Genomic DNA, 18,016 nt, shown 5'->3' with positions numbered 1-18,016 from the left:
GTGATTTTGAATTACAGATGGGTAATCGCACACAGAAGCCTGTCCTTATCTAAAGGGGAACACAAAATTAATTCCTGGTTGAACTATAGGTGAAATTTTTAATTGTCTGATAAAAAGCCGTAACGATTACTTCTTTTTTTTTAAAAGAAATATTTATAAACCTGAGCCAGTTAATTTTGTATTACATGCTATCATTTCATACGCAAGAAAAAAGAACAACAATTGGAAGCATTCAGAGATGAACAAGTAAGATAACAATAGTTTAAAAATAATCTTTGGTAAACCATTTATATTTGAAAGAGAAGGCAAAAGAAAATTTGTACAATGGTGCAAAGGCAAGCAAAAGAAAATGTACTGGAAGAAATTTACTTAAAATGTGACTACTTATTTCCCAAACCAACAAACTGATGAAGGGATTGATATTTTCATAAACATGTACAATCTGAAAAGTAATTACATCATACATAGCATGCAATTCTAGTTAAAAATTAATCATAGGAGTGTAAACACTGATATAAAAAATATCAGTTGCATAAAAAACAACAACAAAGTCTTGCATTCAAATATTGGGGTTTTGCACATTTTCTCCTCAGGATCTGCAGTCAAGAAAAATCATTGTTCCAAATGCACATATTTTAGGAGGGTTCAGTTATGAGTGGAAACAAATGATATCAGAAATGTTCATGAATAAAATGAATCTTTTAGGATGAAATTAATTGTTAGTATGCTGTTTCAAAGCTTCTTAACATTTTTGCTGTGAAATTCTTACTATTTTGTTTTTCTCTATTAGTATTGAATATTTACTTTAGTATTTATTAATTAAGGTCAAAGCTTTCAGGAATGACTGGCTGTTTCCTATAGTGAACTATTGGGATAACTGACTTAATAAGTCAACTTACTAGCTTGTGTGTTGTTACCCATGTAATGCAACTAAATGACGAAGATTCATTAAAAGTGTTTCTTGCTGTGAACCAAAGTATGTCTAGGAAATAAAAAGATGGAAATACTTGTTCCAATATTGTATAAGTTGTCTCAAATTCAAACATTAGACATACTTCTTAGGTTTTACATCTGTGAGCCACTAGGGAAATATTATTTAAACAGTACAGAGAAATTAAGACTTTCCAGCTCAAAGAAATTTCAGTACATACTAGACTTCAAATATATGAGAAGAATATGGCAAACAGTCTTGTAATTATGAGTAAACAGCCTACAAAGCATTTTTTTGAAGACAGCTAAAGACGAGACCTTTAGAGTTCAAGATGCATTTTCCAATAACGGTACCAGCAAATCACCACAATATTTTTGCATATCTGGGAAAAAAGTGGAGGGGGTTTCATCTTTACGACAAAGCTGTCTATAAAGAAACGTGATATGCCGGTTACCCTTCATTGCTACACTTAGTGGCAAAGTAGATTTTCAGCAAAATATGTATCAACTTAAAAAATGTGAAACTTTCAGGCAATCCATATTGCTCTTATCAAGCTTTAAATTAACATTATTAATATAATTTGTGTTCACATTATTTTCTAGGATATGGACAGGTTTCAGAATACTTGCAGCTTTGGTGCAGCAGAGCTGCTTGTATACTGTGACTCATGTAATGCAACGAAATGATGAAGGTTCATTAGAAGTGTTTTTTCATGTGAATCAAAATAGGTGTAGGAAATAACGTGATTTAAAAAACTAAAATAAGGAAACATAATTAAGCAGAGAGAATTATTCAGTTTCATCAGTTTCACTGGTTTTCTCTCCAGCAGTTTCCTTTCTGTCACCTTCCATGACAGTCATAGCTGTCTTTTTTTTTTTTTCCTCTGTATAAATTCTCCTTTCTAACTAGCGTTCTCAACACCTCTTCACAAAGACTCCTTTCGTATGTGGTGTAATCCCAAAGACATTGTGTTAAACCCGTCCAGCACTGACCCTGCTGGTGGGTGAACGTGGGTTTCTGATACCGCGTAACACGTCGTGTGTTTCATTTAGTCCTTTGCGGAAGTCCAGACCTATTGAGAGAGCATGTCAGGCATATACTTTGATTCAGAAGAGAACTGGCCTCAAAACAGTTCAAACTGCATGTCAACGTGTATTTGGAATTGCTTGTAAGTGATTGTTTAGGCTTACTCAACAGAATTAACAGGTAAATTCACATGGTTTATCATCAGAGTCCTAAGTTCTGCATCTTAGATTCTGAAGTTTGCTCAGGAATAACTATAGCTGGCTCATGGGATTTGGCTTAGTCACTGCAGGAATTACTCTAGAATTCATACATAGGCTATAAGAAATTAAACATGAGAAAAATGTATTTCTGTGACTCCATAGTATGATATAAACAACCCACATCTTACTGTTGATTTTTCTAGAATCCCATCATCTGGAAGGGAACAAATTGCCACATAAGGCCTGACAAACAAAAATGGAGATATTTAGGGGAAGATATGTGAATATGCCAATTGCAGGAGCTATGGCAATTCACAACTGAGTGCTTTCCTCTGGTGGTTTTTTGATGGATACATTTTATTTCTTTTTAACTAAAAATATACATTAAGTTATTTGAAAAGTACTGCAGACTGCTGTAGCTAAGGAAATAATCAAGGGCAATGAGTTTAAACACTAACTGGCAATGTTTTTTTGTGTACTTTTTCTTCCTACAGCAAGTTGTTCCCAGAACAATCTTCTGCAGGAAAATACTAAATGTTGGTTTCTCTCAAGACTTATTTTATCTATAACATGGATTAAGTTTATCTGTTTCCTTAGGCAGGTAAATAACTTGTCTCAGCCATGTTTCTATCAAGATGGTTGCATTCATTTTTAAATTGCAGTGATTTGTCTTTTTCAGTGCTGTAAGCCATACTAGCAGTTTTATTTGTAGCCTTGTCCACATATTTTAGCAGAATTATATGGTGAATCTTTGACCAATTGAATGTCATGCTTCAAAAACTTAAGTGTGGCAGAGTTTCTTCCATAGAATGAATATCCTTTGCTGTGGAGGCTCTTTAAAATGTGAAATATTTTCTTTCTGACTGAAGCAGACTGAATGCAAGTGTCTCCTCTTTGCTTATTGAATAATTTAGTCTTACATGCGTATCCTATAATTATGGTGCATGTAATTATAGCTGGAGAATGAAGATATGAGCAAAAAGACTGAGGGAAATTTAATTCAACTGGTCTTTTGGAACTTACAGGTTGAACTATTAAAAGATGGCCAAAGAAATAATAGCGAATTTAGAAAGGAATTCAAACCTCATTTTTGAAACTGACATTATACCTGTCCCATCAGTGAGACAATTCCTTTGGGGTCAGACCCACACAGGTGATGTCACTGCACTTGTACCAAATGATGTACGTTGTGTGGGATTTCATATGCTGTGGTCTAATTTTTCATGGTGAATGCACAACTTTGATTATATTTCAGCTGAGCATCATTCTTCAGTTCTAGGAACTTCAAAAATTGATTTTCCTGTTTCCCAGAGGTGTAAAATATTTCAGTACAATGCTGCTAAAAGAAGAATCATTTGGGTTCTCTCACTGTCGGAGAAGGAGAGAGAGTAATGTGCAACATTTTAGCTATGTATATCGAAGGCCAGGCATTATATTGCACATAATTGTCATGCTATTCTGAAATTATCATTTTGACACTTTCGTGAGCTGTACAAGGTTTTATGGTGTGCTATTGTTCACCTGTGCAGAGGTACCCCCACCCCACCCTGAACAGTGTTGTTTGCTATCATCACCTACTTTTAGTTTCCTCTGTCTTAGAAACAGATGATTTGGTTCAAGTTACAGTTCTTTTTTATCCTCTTACACCTGAATACTAAGCTGTTGCATAACTTTATCCAATCTAGTGCTGAGGTGAAAAAAGAAAGACCTACATTGACCTTTTAAGTCCTGATTCTGCAGTAAAAAGCCATGACATCCTGTGATAAAAAATCCTCTGTTCTTTGTAACTTTGGAAGCTGCTCTTTCATCTTGCCAGCAAGTAAGAGCAACAACTGACTAGTTCTAAGGGGATTTGCAAAGACATTTAAGACATTTGCTGTGCTCAGGAGTGGTATTTGATAATTACTTTGCCAACAAACTGTTGTGATAACTTTGGCAATGCGATTCAAATTTTAATTCCTCCTTTCTGGTTGTCTTACTCCCTCGAATAGCTGTGCCACTGTGTGAATTGCCATAATCAAAATTATAAATGGTGAGAATTTTCTTACATATCTTTTTTTTTCCCCCTAGATTCAGTACATTGTCCTTTTGTTTCTCCTGGTACAGCTCAAAATATTCTCTCTACCTGAAGCGCCAGTGCTTATCATTCACGATGTGTTCAGAGGTGTTTATAGCACTAGGGACTCTGAGCCTTCAACTGACTTTATGTGGGTGGCCATCTGTACGTGCACGATTCTACTGCGGTCAACCCAGGTGCAGTTCTTCTCCAAAAGCAACAGTACAGTTGTGGCCTCACATGGAAAGCTGTCAGCAAAATGCCTTTGCTTCTCTTCTTTTTTCTAAGAAAGCCTTGTTTGCACTTTGAGTGTTTATTATAAAACAGAGTTGTTATTGTTTTCTGAGTCTAAAATCGTTGATTCTGAGGTGATGTAAATATGATTTGCTCTCAGGGAAAATTGCTGTAATGGGACATAACACAGGAATTTACCAGAATGCCATGTGTTCATGGGCCCAAACAGGAATTTCTTAAAGCCTGCCTTCACTGGAAAATAGTAATGCATCAATAGTCAAACTTTCCTTAGCAAGACACTTTTATCTACAGAAGCTTTATCAAGAAATGTTTTTCAAGACCAAGGGAAAATTTCTAATCCAAGCAAGGCCAACACCAAACTAGCATCCCTCACTGTTCATGCAGGCATGATGGACAGTTTAAATCCTTCTCCCACACATGACTAAGACTGCTGCATCTAAGGTAAATCCTTCAGCCTCTAATGTTTAAAGTTATTTCATGCCCAGTAGATACCGGATTACCAAAAAAAGCAGTAAAGTGGCTTTCATGGGAAAAGATAACAACCAAAGGAAAAAGGGGTGAGTTGATACTTCTGAGAAAGCCAAGTTCAAACTGCTGGTTTAAATTGGGCAATACAAAGTTTTCTGCACTCCAGGCACATGCCGCTATCACAAGTATAACAACAGCCATGTGTGGAGCTTTCCTCTTCTCAAAGGACAGCAGAAAGCCTAACTTTTGCCCTAGTGCAGATCAAAACCCCCAAAGGTTAGATCTCAGAAAGCTTTGTTGAATGGGAAACCCATTTCCAGTTGTTTGTTCTTCTTTTTACTCAGCACCTGAATCACAGCAGCAAATTAAGCAACTATGGCAAGCTGCTGTTTATCAAGACAAAGTAATGAGCAGGAAGTATTTGTGCTGTGGGGGTGGCATCTTCCTGACATGACTTTGATTCTTGAAATGGCAGTTAAAAATATATAAAAAAAAGAAAGCAATTCAGTTTAACTGCCTTTCCAAAGCAGGTAGGTTTTTCATTCAAGTTCAAGTTTTAAGAAACCCGGCAGCAGTGAATAACTTTGTTCAGCTGAAAACAAGTTTCTTCAGGATTCACTCTAGAACATCTGGTCTCACCACCAGAACAGTTCTATGGAGACTTCTGGCCATAAAGAGATGAGCTGCCTCAACTAAAGCCAAACAGAACATCAAGGTCTACATGCCTACTCTGCAGGGGAAGGATGAAGTTCAGGGCCGCTGTGAACAACTTCATATTGATGTTGTTTTTAAATCATTCTGTCTTGCCCTGGCCCAAAGTCTGTGAAGTAGAGAAGATCATATCTGACCCTTCAGTGCTACTTAGTTGGGTGTGTATTTTGCAACATGTTTGGAGAACAACCTAAGCCATGGCACTGGGCAGCTCCATCCTTAGCCCACGTTCCCAGTGTGACTCATCCAGGCTGGTGACTGCACGAGTGCTGGTTAGTGACAACTGCAGATCCTCCTTCTAGCAAAATTTCTGTTATTATTCTTACAGCCCTGTTCACAGTATTAGTTTTAAATGCATAGAATAAATATTTCTAACACTCAGTTTTAAAAAGAGCATGAAAAAATGCTTTGTGTCTATAATCGCGTGGGAACGAGAAAAAAAATATGAATGAACAACAAACAAACAAATAAAATAATTAATTAAACATAAACTAAAAAAATGTATTTTTAAAAAAATCATTGCAGTTTTGAGTGTTTCCAGCCTTTGTCAGGACTTCTCAAAGTTGTAGTAGCAAGGCTCTTACTGTTTTTGTTTAATCAAAACTTTTGCTGGTGTTATTTGCTGAAAATGATGCCTTTCCATTTTGAGACTGCTCTGGGCACTTGAGCAAAGCCAGTCTAGCTGAACAGTGCTCTATGGAGAAAGGGCAGATTCTCAGACTGTTGTATATTGGCATATTTCTTTCAAAAAGATACATGAATTTACATAATTTGAGGATCTGGCCCTGATCACAGATTTATGAGAACATTTCCATGACTGTAGGGTAGCAGGAAAATCAGAAGGTAACAGCTGACAAGAAAGTACATTTTGTGTTACTGATACACTCCTAATTTTTGAGTGGAATTAATAATGACAGAATGTGTAGTTGCATGCACTCTGGTTTTAGTGTCACTTTTTGTTTTTAGAGGAAGTCAGCTCTGAGCTGTTTCATCTGGTCACAACACCTTTGAATGTCATCTGTCTCAGGAAGACCAGTCTTATATGCATTCAAAACTGAAGAACACTCCACACTGTATTCAAATACTGAAGGCACAAGGACAAATTTTGCATCAATTAAATTACATGAATGTCCCTGATGTACTTCATATGCACAACGTGGAGTTATTCAGAGCATCTATCATCAGCTGTGTTGAGCATTTAACTTTAATGCTCTGAATCACAGAACTGGACGTCTCCCTTTCCCACTGACTACACTGAAAAGAGTCTAAGTTTGATCCGTTTAAAACAGAGATGGTTAAGACAGACTAACATAGGGGAAATGCCCCTCATTATCAGAAATTACATAGCTGTGTGTATCACCTGACACAATTAGTTGCAGAACATAAGTGGTTAAAATTCCTTGAGCTAAAAAATATGTGTGTGAGGATTGAATATCTTCCTGAGCTCGATGCAGACAGCAGTGCATTAAGAAAGAAAAAAAGAAAAAAAAAATTAAACCAATAATAATTTTTTATTTCTGTCCTTGTTTTTGTCGCCTGCACCAAGATGGAGGTGCTTTCCTCTGGACCCATACAATTTAAAACTTTTAATTTAAAATGTCATAAGAATTTCTTATGCAATCATAGTTTCTAGTACTTGGTGCTATAAGAAAAAAGAGAAAGCCTCCTTCAGCTACTATAAAACTTTTAACAGAAATGTGTTGATTGGCATCATCTGTTCCAACTGCAGTGGCTGATTTTAACTACTTAGTATTGTCAAAGAGTGCCTAAAATCTTTGGAGGAAAACGTTAACCCGAAAGTTTGAAATACAGGTGATTTAAGGGAGAATTAAGGACGTGTGAAGAACCTCCGCAAAACTGATCTCTCCTTCAAGGAGGTGACAGTGGATATGTGGGTCTAACTTCAGGAAACTACATTTTTACAGGAGGTTATCAAGGGCATATTTTGAGTGCTTCAGAAACAGTTTATGTCGTTGTTGCAACTTGTCTTATGCGGGGAAAGGAATCTGTTGAAGCAGAGCTCTTTGTGGGACTGGAGCCATAGCAATTTGGTTTTTTCACAGCACTTTGTGTCCTCCCAGGTGTTTTGAATATTTACAGAAGCTCTCATCACACGCAAGACCATCTCAAATTTTACAGAAACTTGGTGACAAGCATTAATATTTGTGCCTGGATTACAACCATGAGAAAGTTCAGAGGCTTGGTTCTTCACAAAAATAGCGAGGCAGAGCCTCAGGTGCTATTAACTGCCACACTACTGAAGTCATACAAACCTAACAGAAAACATTAAGTCCAGGAGATGCTTTTGCAGTCTGAATTCTGATCTGGGTGTAAAATTGATGCAGCTCAATGTGGGAGCAATTGATGCTGTAGTTTTGCGTAGTGTTGAACTTTCTAAACAAAGTTTAAAATACAGCACCATAAGGGTCATGCTGTGATTGGTAGTTGTGAAAAGCAAAAATGAAAAAAAAAAAAAAAAGAAAAAAGTGGTTACTACAAGTTGTATATCATTTTGGTGGCCCTCGAGCTATGCCCAGGAAGTTACTGTCAAGACCAGGATGCACAACAACATCTCATTTATAGGAAGTCAGGACTTAAATGTCTGTTGAAAAAAATACTTAAACTCCCTGTCACAAGCTATAGCTATCTCTAAGTAGTTTTGAAAAGCAAATAAACCCAATACAGAAAGCATTCATCCTACACTTTATTACTGAGGGAGGAAGAACATAATTTTAATTTCTGTCCTGTATGGAAGCGACACAAGCATAGGTTAAAGCTTTAAGGGGCTGTCTGATGCACAATTCTTACATTATTTCTGAAGGGAAGAGGGGATTCCACCTGAAACGAATAGGGTAGTAAACGCATAAAAAAGCCAGTACCCAAGAAAGCAAGAACAAAGAACACTCACTGTCTTTGGCGCTGCTCTTCCGGAACCTTTCCAGGTCCACACTGGGGGGTCTACTGGGCTTCTGTGGGGGCTGGCCCAGCTTGAACAGTGGGGGCAAGGCTTTCCGCTTGGGGGTTCCTGAGCTCCTGTCCCCATCCTCTTTCTCTGGTGATCCACCTGATGGCCTTCCTCCAGCAAGTGCTGTGTTCATCTTATGGAACTTGGGAGAAGAAGAATCTGATTCTTCCTGGACGATTTTGTTGAGAAAGATGTTCTTGGCAGCACTCATTCCCTTCTCTTCAGTCTTTTCCTCCACGTTTTTGGGGGTGCCTTGAGATGAGCTGGACCAGTGGCCAGTAGGCTTCAGAGCCATGTTAGAAAAATGACTGCCTGCAGCTTCTGCAGCACAGTTACTATTTTCATCCATTTCCTTTGCTGCTTTAAATGAGTGTATATTTTGTCTAGGGCCTGATAGTCCTTTTTGCAGAAAAACATTTTTATTAGAAGTGTCTTCGTTGTGGGATACATCATGGTTTAGAGAAGGTTTCTGTGCAAGAGGTGGTTTACAGAAAGGAGACTTTGACTCATTTTCTTGTGTTGCAGATGTGAACTTTTCTTTAACTCCAGGTGCTTTTGAAAATGCTGGTTTTGCCTCACTCTCCTGTGGTGCAGAATTTGAATTTGGTTTTGTTCCTGGAGGATTTTTTTCTTTCTCATAAGGAGCAGAGGTAAGGAACCTGTTCCCTGCAGGTTTTGGATACAGAGGCTTTGGCTCTTCTTTTGCCATGTCACTGGTTTTGGTAGGGGATTTAGTGCATCCGGCTTTTCCATCATTTTCTCTGTTAGTTGCCTGAAGCTGAGCCCCAAACCTTTGTGCAACTGGTTTCAAATATGGGGGCTTTGGATCCTTTTCTGTTTTATCATCAGTTGAAGGCTTAACCCCCAGAGGAGGCTTAGGATGAACAGGTTTGTGAAAGGTACTGGGTCCTGAAAGAGAAGTTGCATTTCCTTGACTTGCAAATTTCTCAAGTGCTGCTTTCCTTGTCTGTAATCCTGTATGGATAGGTTGTCCTGGGACTTTGAAGGGTCGACTGTTACCAGAAACATCTTCCGTGGGGCTGTTACCTGTGCTAAATTTCGCCATGAGTGACTTCACATCTGCCTTGCCATCCTATAAGCATAAAGAAGAGAAAAAGAAAGAGTAGCAATGAGAAAGTCCCCGTTGCAATGTTCACACATGCTGTACTTTAAAGAGTTTCCTGGTCTGAGGCTTGCAGTACTGCTGATTGGCTGTGGAGATATTGTAGCACATCTTCCTGTAGGGTTAGAGAAGCTGAGCATTTTGTTATATCCTGGTGGTTATACGATCTTCTAAAATTTTCAGTGCAGGTACTGCCTTTAGAGAGTGGCCATGCTGCTCCTTTCAAGCATATTATAATTTCTGTTTATTTTTGGAATCGGGAACTGAAAACTTAATAAATAAAAGAAAATACATACTACTTTAAAATTAATGTATCCCTAACAATACGAGTGTCCTGTGGTGAGAAGCATACACTATACTAGAACCTGGGTTATATACCAGACTAGAGTTATTCCTGCCAGCTCTTTGGAGAACTGCAAGTTCTTTCATGAAAACAGAAGTTCTTCTGGTTTGGGGTGTGTGGTTCAGTTTTTCTTTCCCTTCTCAGCACGTTTTTTCCCTGCTGCTCCCCCTGCCCTTGCTTTGTCCTTGTTTCTCTTCTCCATTTTGCAGCTGAACAAACCTGTGCATGTGTGGATGAAAAACAAAAATATGTGGAGTAAAATAAAAAGAAATGAAAGTCAATACAGCCAGATACTGTCAAAGATACTTAATTTGTTGAGGGGGAAAAAAGGTTGAACTATTCCAAGTGGATAAAACCCAGCTTCACTGGAAAAATCTTTTAATTGGTCAAGCCTATTCAATACCTTTCAGAACTAGTCTTTAATATGAACTGAGAGCAAAAGCTCAATACATTTGTATTCAGTACAATTAAAATATAATGCCATGAAGGATGGGGGTAAAGGGGAGTGACCTGGTCCCACTGCACTGGGCTGGGGCAACCTTTGGTTTCCAGAAGCCCTCTGCAGCAGGGAGTTCTTTCGCAGCCAACAGTGGCAGCAGGGGTGCAGCTATGGCAGATACACTGGCGTGTCTGATTCACAACTCACTTAAGTCGGATCTGTTTTGTTGGTGGATGTTAAAATGTAAGCTAATGGTATAGAGCAGGGATGTTATAACTAGGAAGAGATCTGAATCATTTGCTTGGAAAAAAAGTAGTATCACTGCAATGCACAATAAACAGAAGTCTGAAAAAAAATTTTAGAAAGAGGTTGAAGAATGAACTGTGTCTTCACTCAGTACAGTTCCGCAGGTATTCAGTAATTTTTTTTACTTCATTAACCAAAGCTTTTAAATTGGAGTTTTGTTCCTTTTACCTTCCGTTTGATTGTATCACATTGCATGAATTGTCTCTTATGTTAGTATCGTTTTACCTGTGACTCCTGCAACTTAACTTTCCCTGTCTTTCAGTATCACCAAGAAATTCAGTCTTTCCAAACTGTTTGTATTGTACTGCAGTTACTTACAATAAATACAGCCCAAACAAGACAGATATATATGAAATATCCCCAGAGCACCATATTATTTTCTCTTATGTGTATAGAGGGAAGCGAGGAAGTACATTTTACTATGGAGATTATCAGGTTTAAGCGATCTACTGCTGGTTGACGCATATGCACTCATACACACACAACGGCAGATATATGTATACATATCACTAATCATTCAAGATTTCTCCCACAATACCTCACAAAGCACTGATTTTACCCAGTTAAACAGAAAGTTTTGCGATGCCAAAGAGAATAACGAAGCCTTTTGTCTCTGATTTCTTTTGACTTGTACTAACACATGCTTTCTTTTTTAACTTCTGTAACAAACTCTAAACTATCAGAGATGCTGTAACTTTATGTCAATGTCTGAAGTCTTCAGAACTTATGAATTACATTCTGATCAGCTGCTTGGCCAACTCAGCAGCTCATTTCATTTGGAAGTAGTAGCAATAAATTGATTCCGCAGTGGCCTCTTCCATTTGAAATTTCAGAAAACCTACTGTGTCAAACTACAATAATGTGAATATTCTGGACAAGAGGCATTCAGCATGCAGACCTTTTGAAAGCTGGAAATGTGGCTTTGAAGAAACTTTTCTTATTATGATATATGGTTTCTGACAAGTTTCCCGCATCTTTGCAATAGCAAGATCAATTACATTCATACATGCTTTCAAATGCACTAAACCATTCACTACTGCCATGGATTTCTTTTAATAAATTTCTTTGCAGCACTGTGAACAAACCTTGCCCTAGTCATGCAGATTTACAAGCTCTTCAAGAGTAAAATGCTCCTGGGCATGTGGAAGGGTTTACAATCAGCAAAGTAGCCTCTCTCATTTACTTACAGTAAGTAGTAAGTGGTAAAGATAATACTAAGAATCAGAAGAGAGTAAGAAACTCTGTGAAATCTTTCTGCTTCTCTTTAATGTACGTCATCAGTTCCTGCTTTCATAAACTATGTTATACTAGAAGCCATATCGTGGATTCTAATGCACAACTGACTGGCCAGGTAGACAGATGGGGAAGTGGGAAAAAGAGAGAATCTTTTATTTAGGACCCTGCTTATAGAGTAAGCCCCACAGTTTCTGTGTTTCCCTTCCCAGAAGTGACAGCAGTTACCTATTCCATTAGCACATATAATAGATTGTAAATCATGAAATGGGAACTTGAAAATATTCTGAAGTGAGATTAGGTTCACCCTACCCTTCCCTTCTAAAATGCAAAGTGCCTGTGGGACAGAGGAGTCTCATCCAAGAAGTACTTGGGTTATTTTCTGAACTTTCTCTTTGCACTCCATTGGGAAACTCAGTGCAAAATATTTTGGCTTTTAGGCTTCTGTTCTGAACTGGAAGATTGTCAAGAGGATTTGTATATGCAATGCTTTCCAAGTGCAATTCTCCATTATTTACAATATAATTGCACATTTCTGTACAGGAGAACAGTGTAATGAGAACACAAGAAATACAAAGATTCCAACTATGTTATTCCTGAATTTACTGTGAATATCCCAGTCTTAAATAACAGCCTGATCAAAAAACACTTGTTTTGTTTTGGCATAAATACGCTCTCATTATTAACTTTCCAGTCTTGGTGAAACCAAAAAATAATTTCACTTCAACTTTCCCATGTGGTTGCTCTTTCTTCAAACAGGAACACTGTATCAGTGAAAGTAATAGCAGATGTGTGTGCATATCATCCTTAATTAAGCTAATGAAATATATGTAACTGTCATGTGTTGAGGCTAGGCCAGACACTAACAAATGACAGACGCTCTCTACTAACCCCTCTCCCCTCCCAAAAGGGAAAAGGAGAGAGAACAAGGGAGAGAGACTTTACGGTTTGGAAAAGAAAACTAAAACAGTTTTAATGAAACAGTGACAATAAAAGAAGAGATAATAAGAAGAAAATAATGAAATATATACAATATGTACAAATATATACAAATAGATACAAACCTAATACCGAACTCAACTCCCCCCACCCTGATGACGATACGTCACCACCACGCTGCAGGGCTGGCACTGGGGCAGTCCCAGGCTGGACTGGGCAGCACACAGGGACGGGATGCAGCAGCTGGACTCAGGCACTGGATTCAGGGATGCACGGATCGTGATCGACGACAGAAGAACAGAGAGTCCTCCTCAGGTGTCGGCCATCGAAGAAGAGAGCGAGACCCTCGTGATCCCTCAGCTTTACACTGAATATGACGTGTATGGGATGGAACACTCTGTGGGTCAGGTTTGGGTCCCCTGTCCGCTTCATTCCTCCCTGCAGGTGCGACCTTTTACGTGCTTGTGACCCTTTTCACTCCCGGCTCCCCAACATGGAGTACAAGATTTAGCAGTGACCTCGGTCGCTGTAAGAACAAGTACAAGCAAAGGCCTCTCTGCACACCCTGCCTTGGTACGAACTGTAAACATCAGGCCTGATCACTGCTGGAAGCCGTCACTGTCTGGAAATACGTGCTGCTGTTTCAGAAAGTGCCATTAGTTAGAAGAGACTTAACTGAAAAGTTAAAGCATTAAAATAGAATTAGTTCTGCTTTAGCCCAAACCAGGTCATTAACTGTTGACTGTACAATGAATTGTGCAGTTCTTCAAAATACATGCAGATCTGATTTATGAAGGAAAAAGCCTCATCTTTTCACTTCTCATCTGTAACTTTTTCCTTTCTATTCCCAAGTGATAGGGTCTAAACAGGCCTTTTAAAAATCTTTTAAGAGAATGATTTTGATGAGTTTGCTAGAAATAATGAAGCAAAGATTATAAAGCTGTCCCTTTAAGAAGAAAAGTGTGTATGCTCATGAATTCTGTGACAGTGAAATAACCTGAGAAGCTGATAACCACTAAGGGAATTGAGCTCTAACCCATGGACGGGATATAAAGAGTAAGGACAGAAAACGCAAGGAAAATGACACATGAAAGTTACAGAAAAATAAGGATCTGAAGATTATTTGGCAACTTCACAAAGGTCTGATTTAACTTCTACTGAAGTTGATGGATTTGAGGGAGTATAGCTGCTTGCACAAGATGCTAATGCCATTCTGAACTCATGATAAATTATTGCTTGATTATTTCCTTTTCCAGACAAAGAGACTTCATAATTATCCTTATGCAACTTGGTTGTTTCCAGAAGGATAAATCGTTTCCAAGTTGCTTTTCTTCCTCTTGAGTCTAGTTACAGTTACTAGTTAAAGAAGACTCCCTGTAATAGTGAGTGCAGCATTCGTAAAGTGGAGTTGAGATGCTGCAATACTCTGTACCTATGAATGTAGGTAGGACAAGTATAAAAAAAGGCAAAAAGACAGCATCTGCCCCCCAAAACAGACTTACTAATACAATGGTTGGTATGCAAGAGAAACAAGTCCTCATGAGATACTAAATAATGAAGAGGCAGGCTATTCTGCTCTCTGGTGTTTTTTTTTTTTTGAAAGGCAGACCATTAGGATGGAGAGAGAAATTCACTGTTGAGAGGCTGACAGCTGCTATATTATCCTTAGAGCATCATTTCAAACATCCCTCTGACACCAGCGAGACAAAACCAGCACACTCATGAGGACATGCAATTCTCAAAGTTAGACAAGACAGTTTTCTAGCCTGATCACACGGTATTCAGTATCTTTTCTGTTGTGCATTCTTCTACACTTTTGTTGTCCCTCTCTTGTCACTTTTTCTCATCTTTTACCTAATCATAAGACCCACTACATCATATTTCAGGAACACGGGAAGACAATATAGTTTATCCACTCCAGGTCAGTTTGAGACCAAGTCTAATGAAGGCATAGGGCTTGACCAGAACAGCCAGATGACACCCCAGATTGGCTCCAAACTATTGCTATCACAGCCTACACAGGAGGCCAGAGCATCTGTTCATGCATGATCATCTCTTCATCCTATGTCCTGAGAAGTTCAACACAAAACAAAGTTTCACTTTTATTTTCTTGCTTCTTTTTGGTAACTGTCTATGTCAAAATCAGAAAAACTATCAACTATAGGCAACTCGGTCTTCAACAACAGAAGCCTGGCATCTTCAATTTTCCATGAAGAAATTCCTCCCAGTAAAACCAGACTGACTAATATCTCTTTCTGAAAAAGGATTATGATTTTTTCTTAATGTGGCTTTGTATAAGCACAGAGGTTCATGACACTTAATAGTTTGGGCTTTTGAAATTATTTTTCTCATATACTAATCAACAGCTTTCAGAATAATGTAAATTTTCTAGCAAGTGTGCCCAGAAATGAAGCAGACAGATCCCTCTTCACTCAGAATCCTATTTATATACAGTGTATACACTGCCTGCCTTATGGATGTTTGGTTTGACTGTGGTTGTTCCAGTAATGCTAATGTAACATCTCCAAGTCTCAAGGAAGAAAAATTTGAGTTCCTGCCACTGAAAAGTTCCTACCCTTATTTCTAGAATTTCAAGATCCCATATGATTTTAAAGGAAATTTTGTTCAGTTTCAAGACATAGAGTACTATTCTGATTCTCTGCTGGATAAAGAAATACTTACCATGACCCACAACAAACAATACACTGATATCCCAACCCAGAGTATGGTATATTAAAAAATGCCCCACGCACAAACCAGCCAGCCACAAACAATGCAAAAGGACTTACTAGAAAATAGTTGCCTTTAAGTGATACCATTTCTGTTATTATTCGAAATGCAGAGGTCCATTAAATTAGGACTGCTCTTTGTAAAATTTCAGGGAACCAAACGCTTTGAGAGAGAAAAGTGCATTTTGCCAGCTTGGCATTTTTTCAGCTTCATAACTAACTTTAAGTAAAATCTACAATTAAAATTTCCAGTTATATGATTTTATATGTAATACCTTGAACTGATTCTATTTCTCCTGGAACTTTGCACATTTATTTCTAAGACAAACATGTACAACAATTTACCTCGATTCCCCAAAGCTCTTCAATATTTTGATACAGGCAGAAAATCTGGCTCCCTCGATGAGACAATCCATGGGTGTATCACCTTAACAGCCTGGTCCGTTTGCTGAGAGGAGTTCTGCTTCTCCGCGAGGATTTGCATAAGAATGTGCTTGTGGGTTTCATTATCATGATCAGTAAGAGAAAAATGCTTTCCTCAGGATATTAGGCAAGAAATGGTAGGGGAAAAGGGAACTAAAATGTGTTCAAACTGTTTGGCTCCTGCCATCAGCAGTATTCACTGTGTGATATCTAAAAGTATTGCGTTTACCCCATATTGTGGAGTCCTGTGAAGCTATATTGGTGCATACAAGCTTGAGTCTTTACAGAATATGGCTAATGAAGTGTGTGTGGTAATTACAAATATAAAGGCAAGAGTGGACCAGTGTCTTGGCTCATCAAATCTAGTTGCCTTCTACCATTGAGAAACACTGCATACGTTCTCACTTGTCAGGTGTCAGCTAACATGTTTGCTTGCATCCCACCTTTGCCAGTAGGATCTCAAGAGATCCTGCTGGCCAGTTTTTTAAAGCTTTTGCTATGTGGAGATATTTTTTTAAAAGTTATGATCACACATTTCTTCTGCCCTTCTGCTTGCGAGTTCATTACACAAATCAAAAAGACTTTGAAGGATGATAGAGGATAGGAAAACCGATACTGAGAAAATAAGCTTCACAAGAAATTCTAAACTGTGTTTGTGTAGAAGGTAAACCAAAATCATGAAGGTGGAACCCTCTACTAAGTACTGCTCAGAGAAGTTGCTGGAGCTCAACATGGGGATGAAATTGCAGAAGAAAAATTGTGTGTCTCAGCTTCGTAAAAGGCTGTTTGACTCTTCCTCATTGTCTATCACTTCTCCTTCTGCGCAACTTTCTTACTATTCTTCAAAACATTTTTAGGTGTCAAAGCATTGGAAATGCTTGATATTTCCAGCTTCATTTTACAAAAACTTCTGTCTTAGCTAGTTCGGAAGCTTATTAGAGTGCTGGATGGAGCTAATTGAGTTAAAAACATTGCCACATGCTTTATATTTGCTGCTTGTCAATGATAACTTTTTTTTGTTGTTGCATAACGCAATGTTTTTTTTTTCTTAGTGGGAGAAATGCAGTTCTTTATGCAATTCATTCTGCTAAACACTGTATTTTATTTATAAAATCATATTTATTTGTGAAAATAAACAATCATTGCCAGCGATGAAACATTTACTACTAAGGCAGTTTAGACTTTGTGACCATTGCTATTTTATCGGGCAGCCTTCATGGCTGATAGGGCTAACTGTAGCAATATAGTCATTTTGCACAGGTAAACACCGCTGCAAGTGTTTACACACAGTATCAGCGCTAGACAAATCATACAATGATCAAAGAACGAGCTCAGCTTTGCAACTCTGAATGTTAGACAGTTCCTGTCATCTTCTCTTTCATCCAATACACAGAAATAAATATATCCCTAACTGATACAATGCTGCTGAGAATAAAAATTGCAACAAACACAATGAAAATAACCATTTATGCTGTGAAATTGCTGTGAAAGTCGTCCATCTGCAACATCTGCCATATGCTTCATTTTACACTTGCAGGTGCAACAGCTTCCCAGATCCTATCTGTTTTTTCCACTTATTTCTGTGAAGGATGTTTGTGAGTGATTTGGGCGAATTAGCTAATTTTAGGTGAAGAAAGAAGGAATTGATATTTTAAGGAACAGGACCCGCATACCTGAAAGCAGCTTATAGATATTTTCCTGTTTCATTTTTCAGAAAAACAACAGCAGCAGCAGCAACAAAATCACAAGACTATATTCAAGCAAGACGAGAATCTTGGTAATGGCAATGCCTTCTCAACATATAAGCATGCCATTGTAGACTGAAACCAGCATCTAAATCCCAGCATAGCAATGGTATGTTACTGTACC

The 18,016-nt window shown here is 38.1% G+C and overlaps 1 protein-coding gene across 1 annotated transcript in view; it reads right to left on the bottom strand.

Annotated features, from left to right (window-relative positions):
• The window catches only part of FYB1 (FYN binding protein 1), a 43,739-nt gene extending 34,040 nt beyond the window's left edge, over window positions 1-9,699 (bottom strand). The window contains exon 1 of the mRNA XM_086479290.1: window positions 8,556-9,699. Within this exon, the coding sequence (XP_086335416.1) occupies window positions 8,556-9,678 (1,123 nt within the window). The 5' untranslated portion in view covers window positions 9,679-9,699. The remainder of the gene's footprint in view (window positions 1-8,555) is intronic.
• Between the last annotated feature and the right edge of the window lie 8,317 nt (window positions 9,700-18,016).

The sequence above is a fragment of the Leptosomus discolor genome, chromosome Z (assembly GCF_034619465.1).
Source record: "Leptosomus discolor isolate bLepDis1 chromosome Z, bLepDis1.hap2, whole genome shotgun sequence".
NCBI lineage: Eukaryota > Metazoa > Chordata > Aves > Leptosomiformes > Leptosomidae > Leptosomus > Leptosomus discolor.
This window is presented reverse-complemented; position numbering and strand designations above follow the sequence as displayed.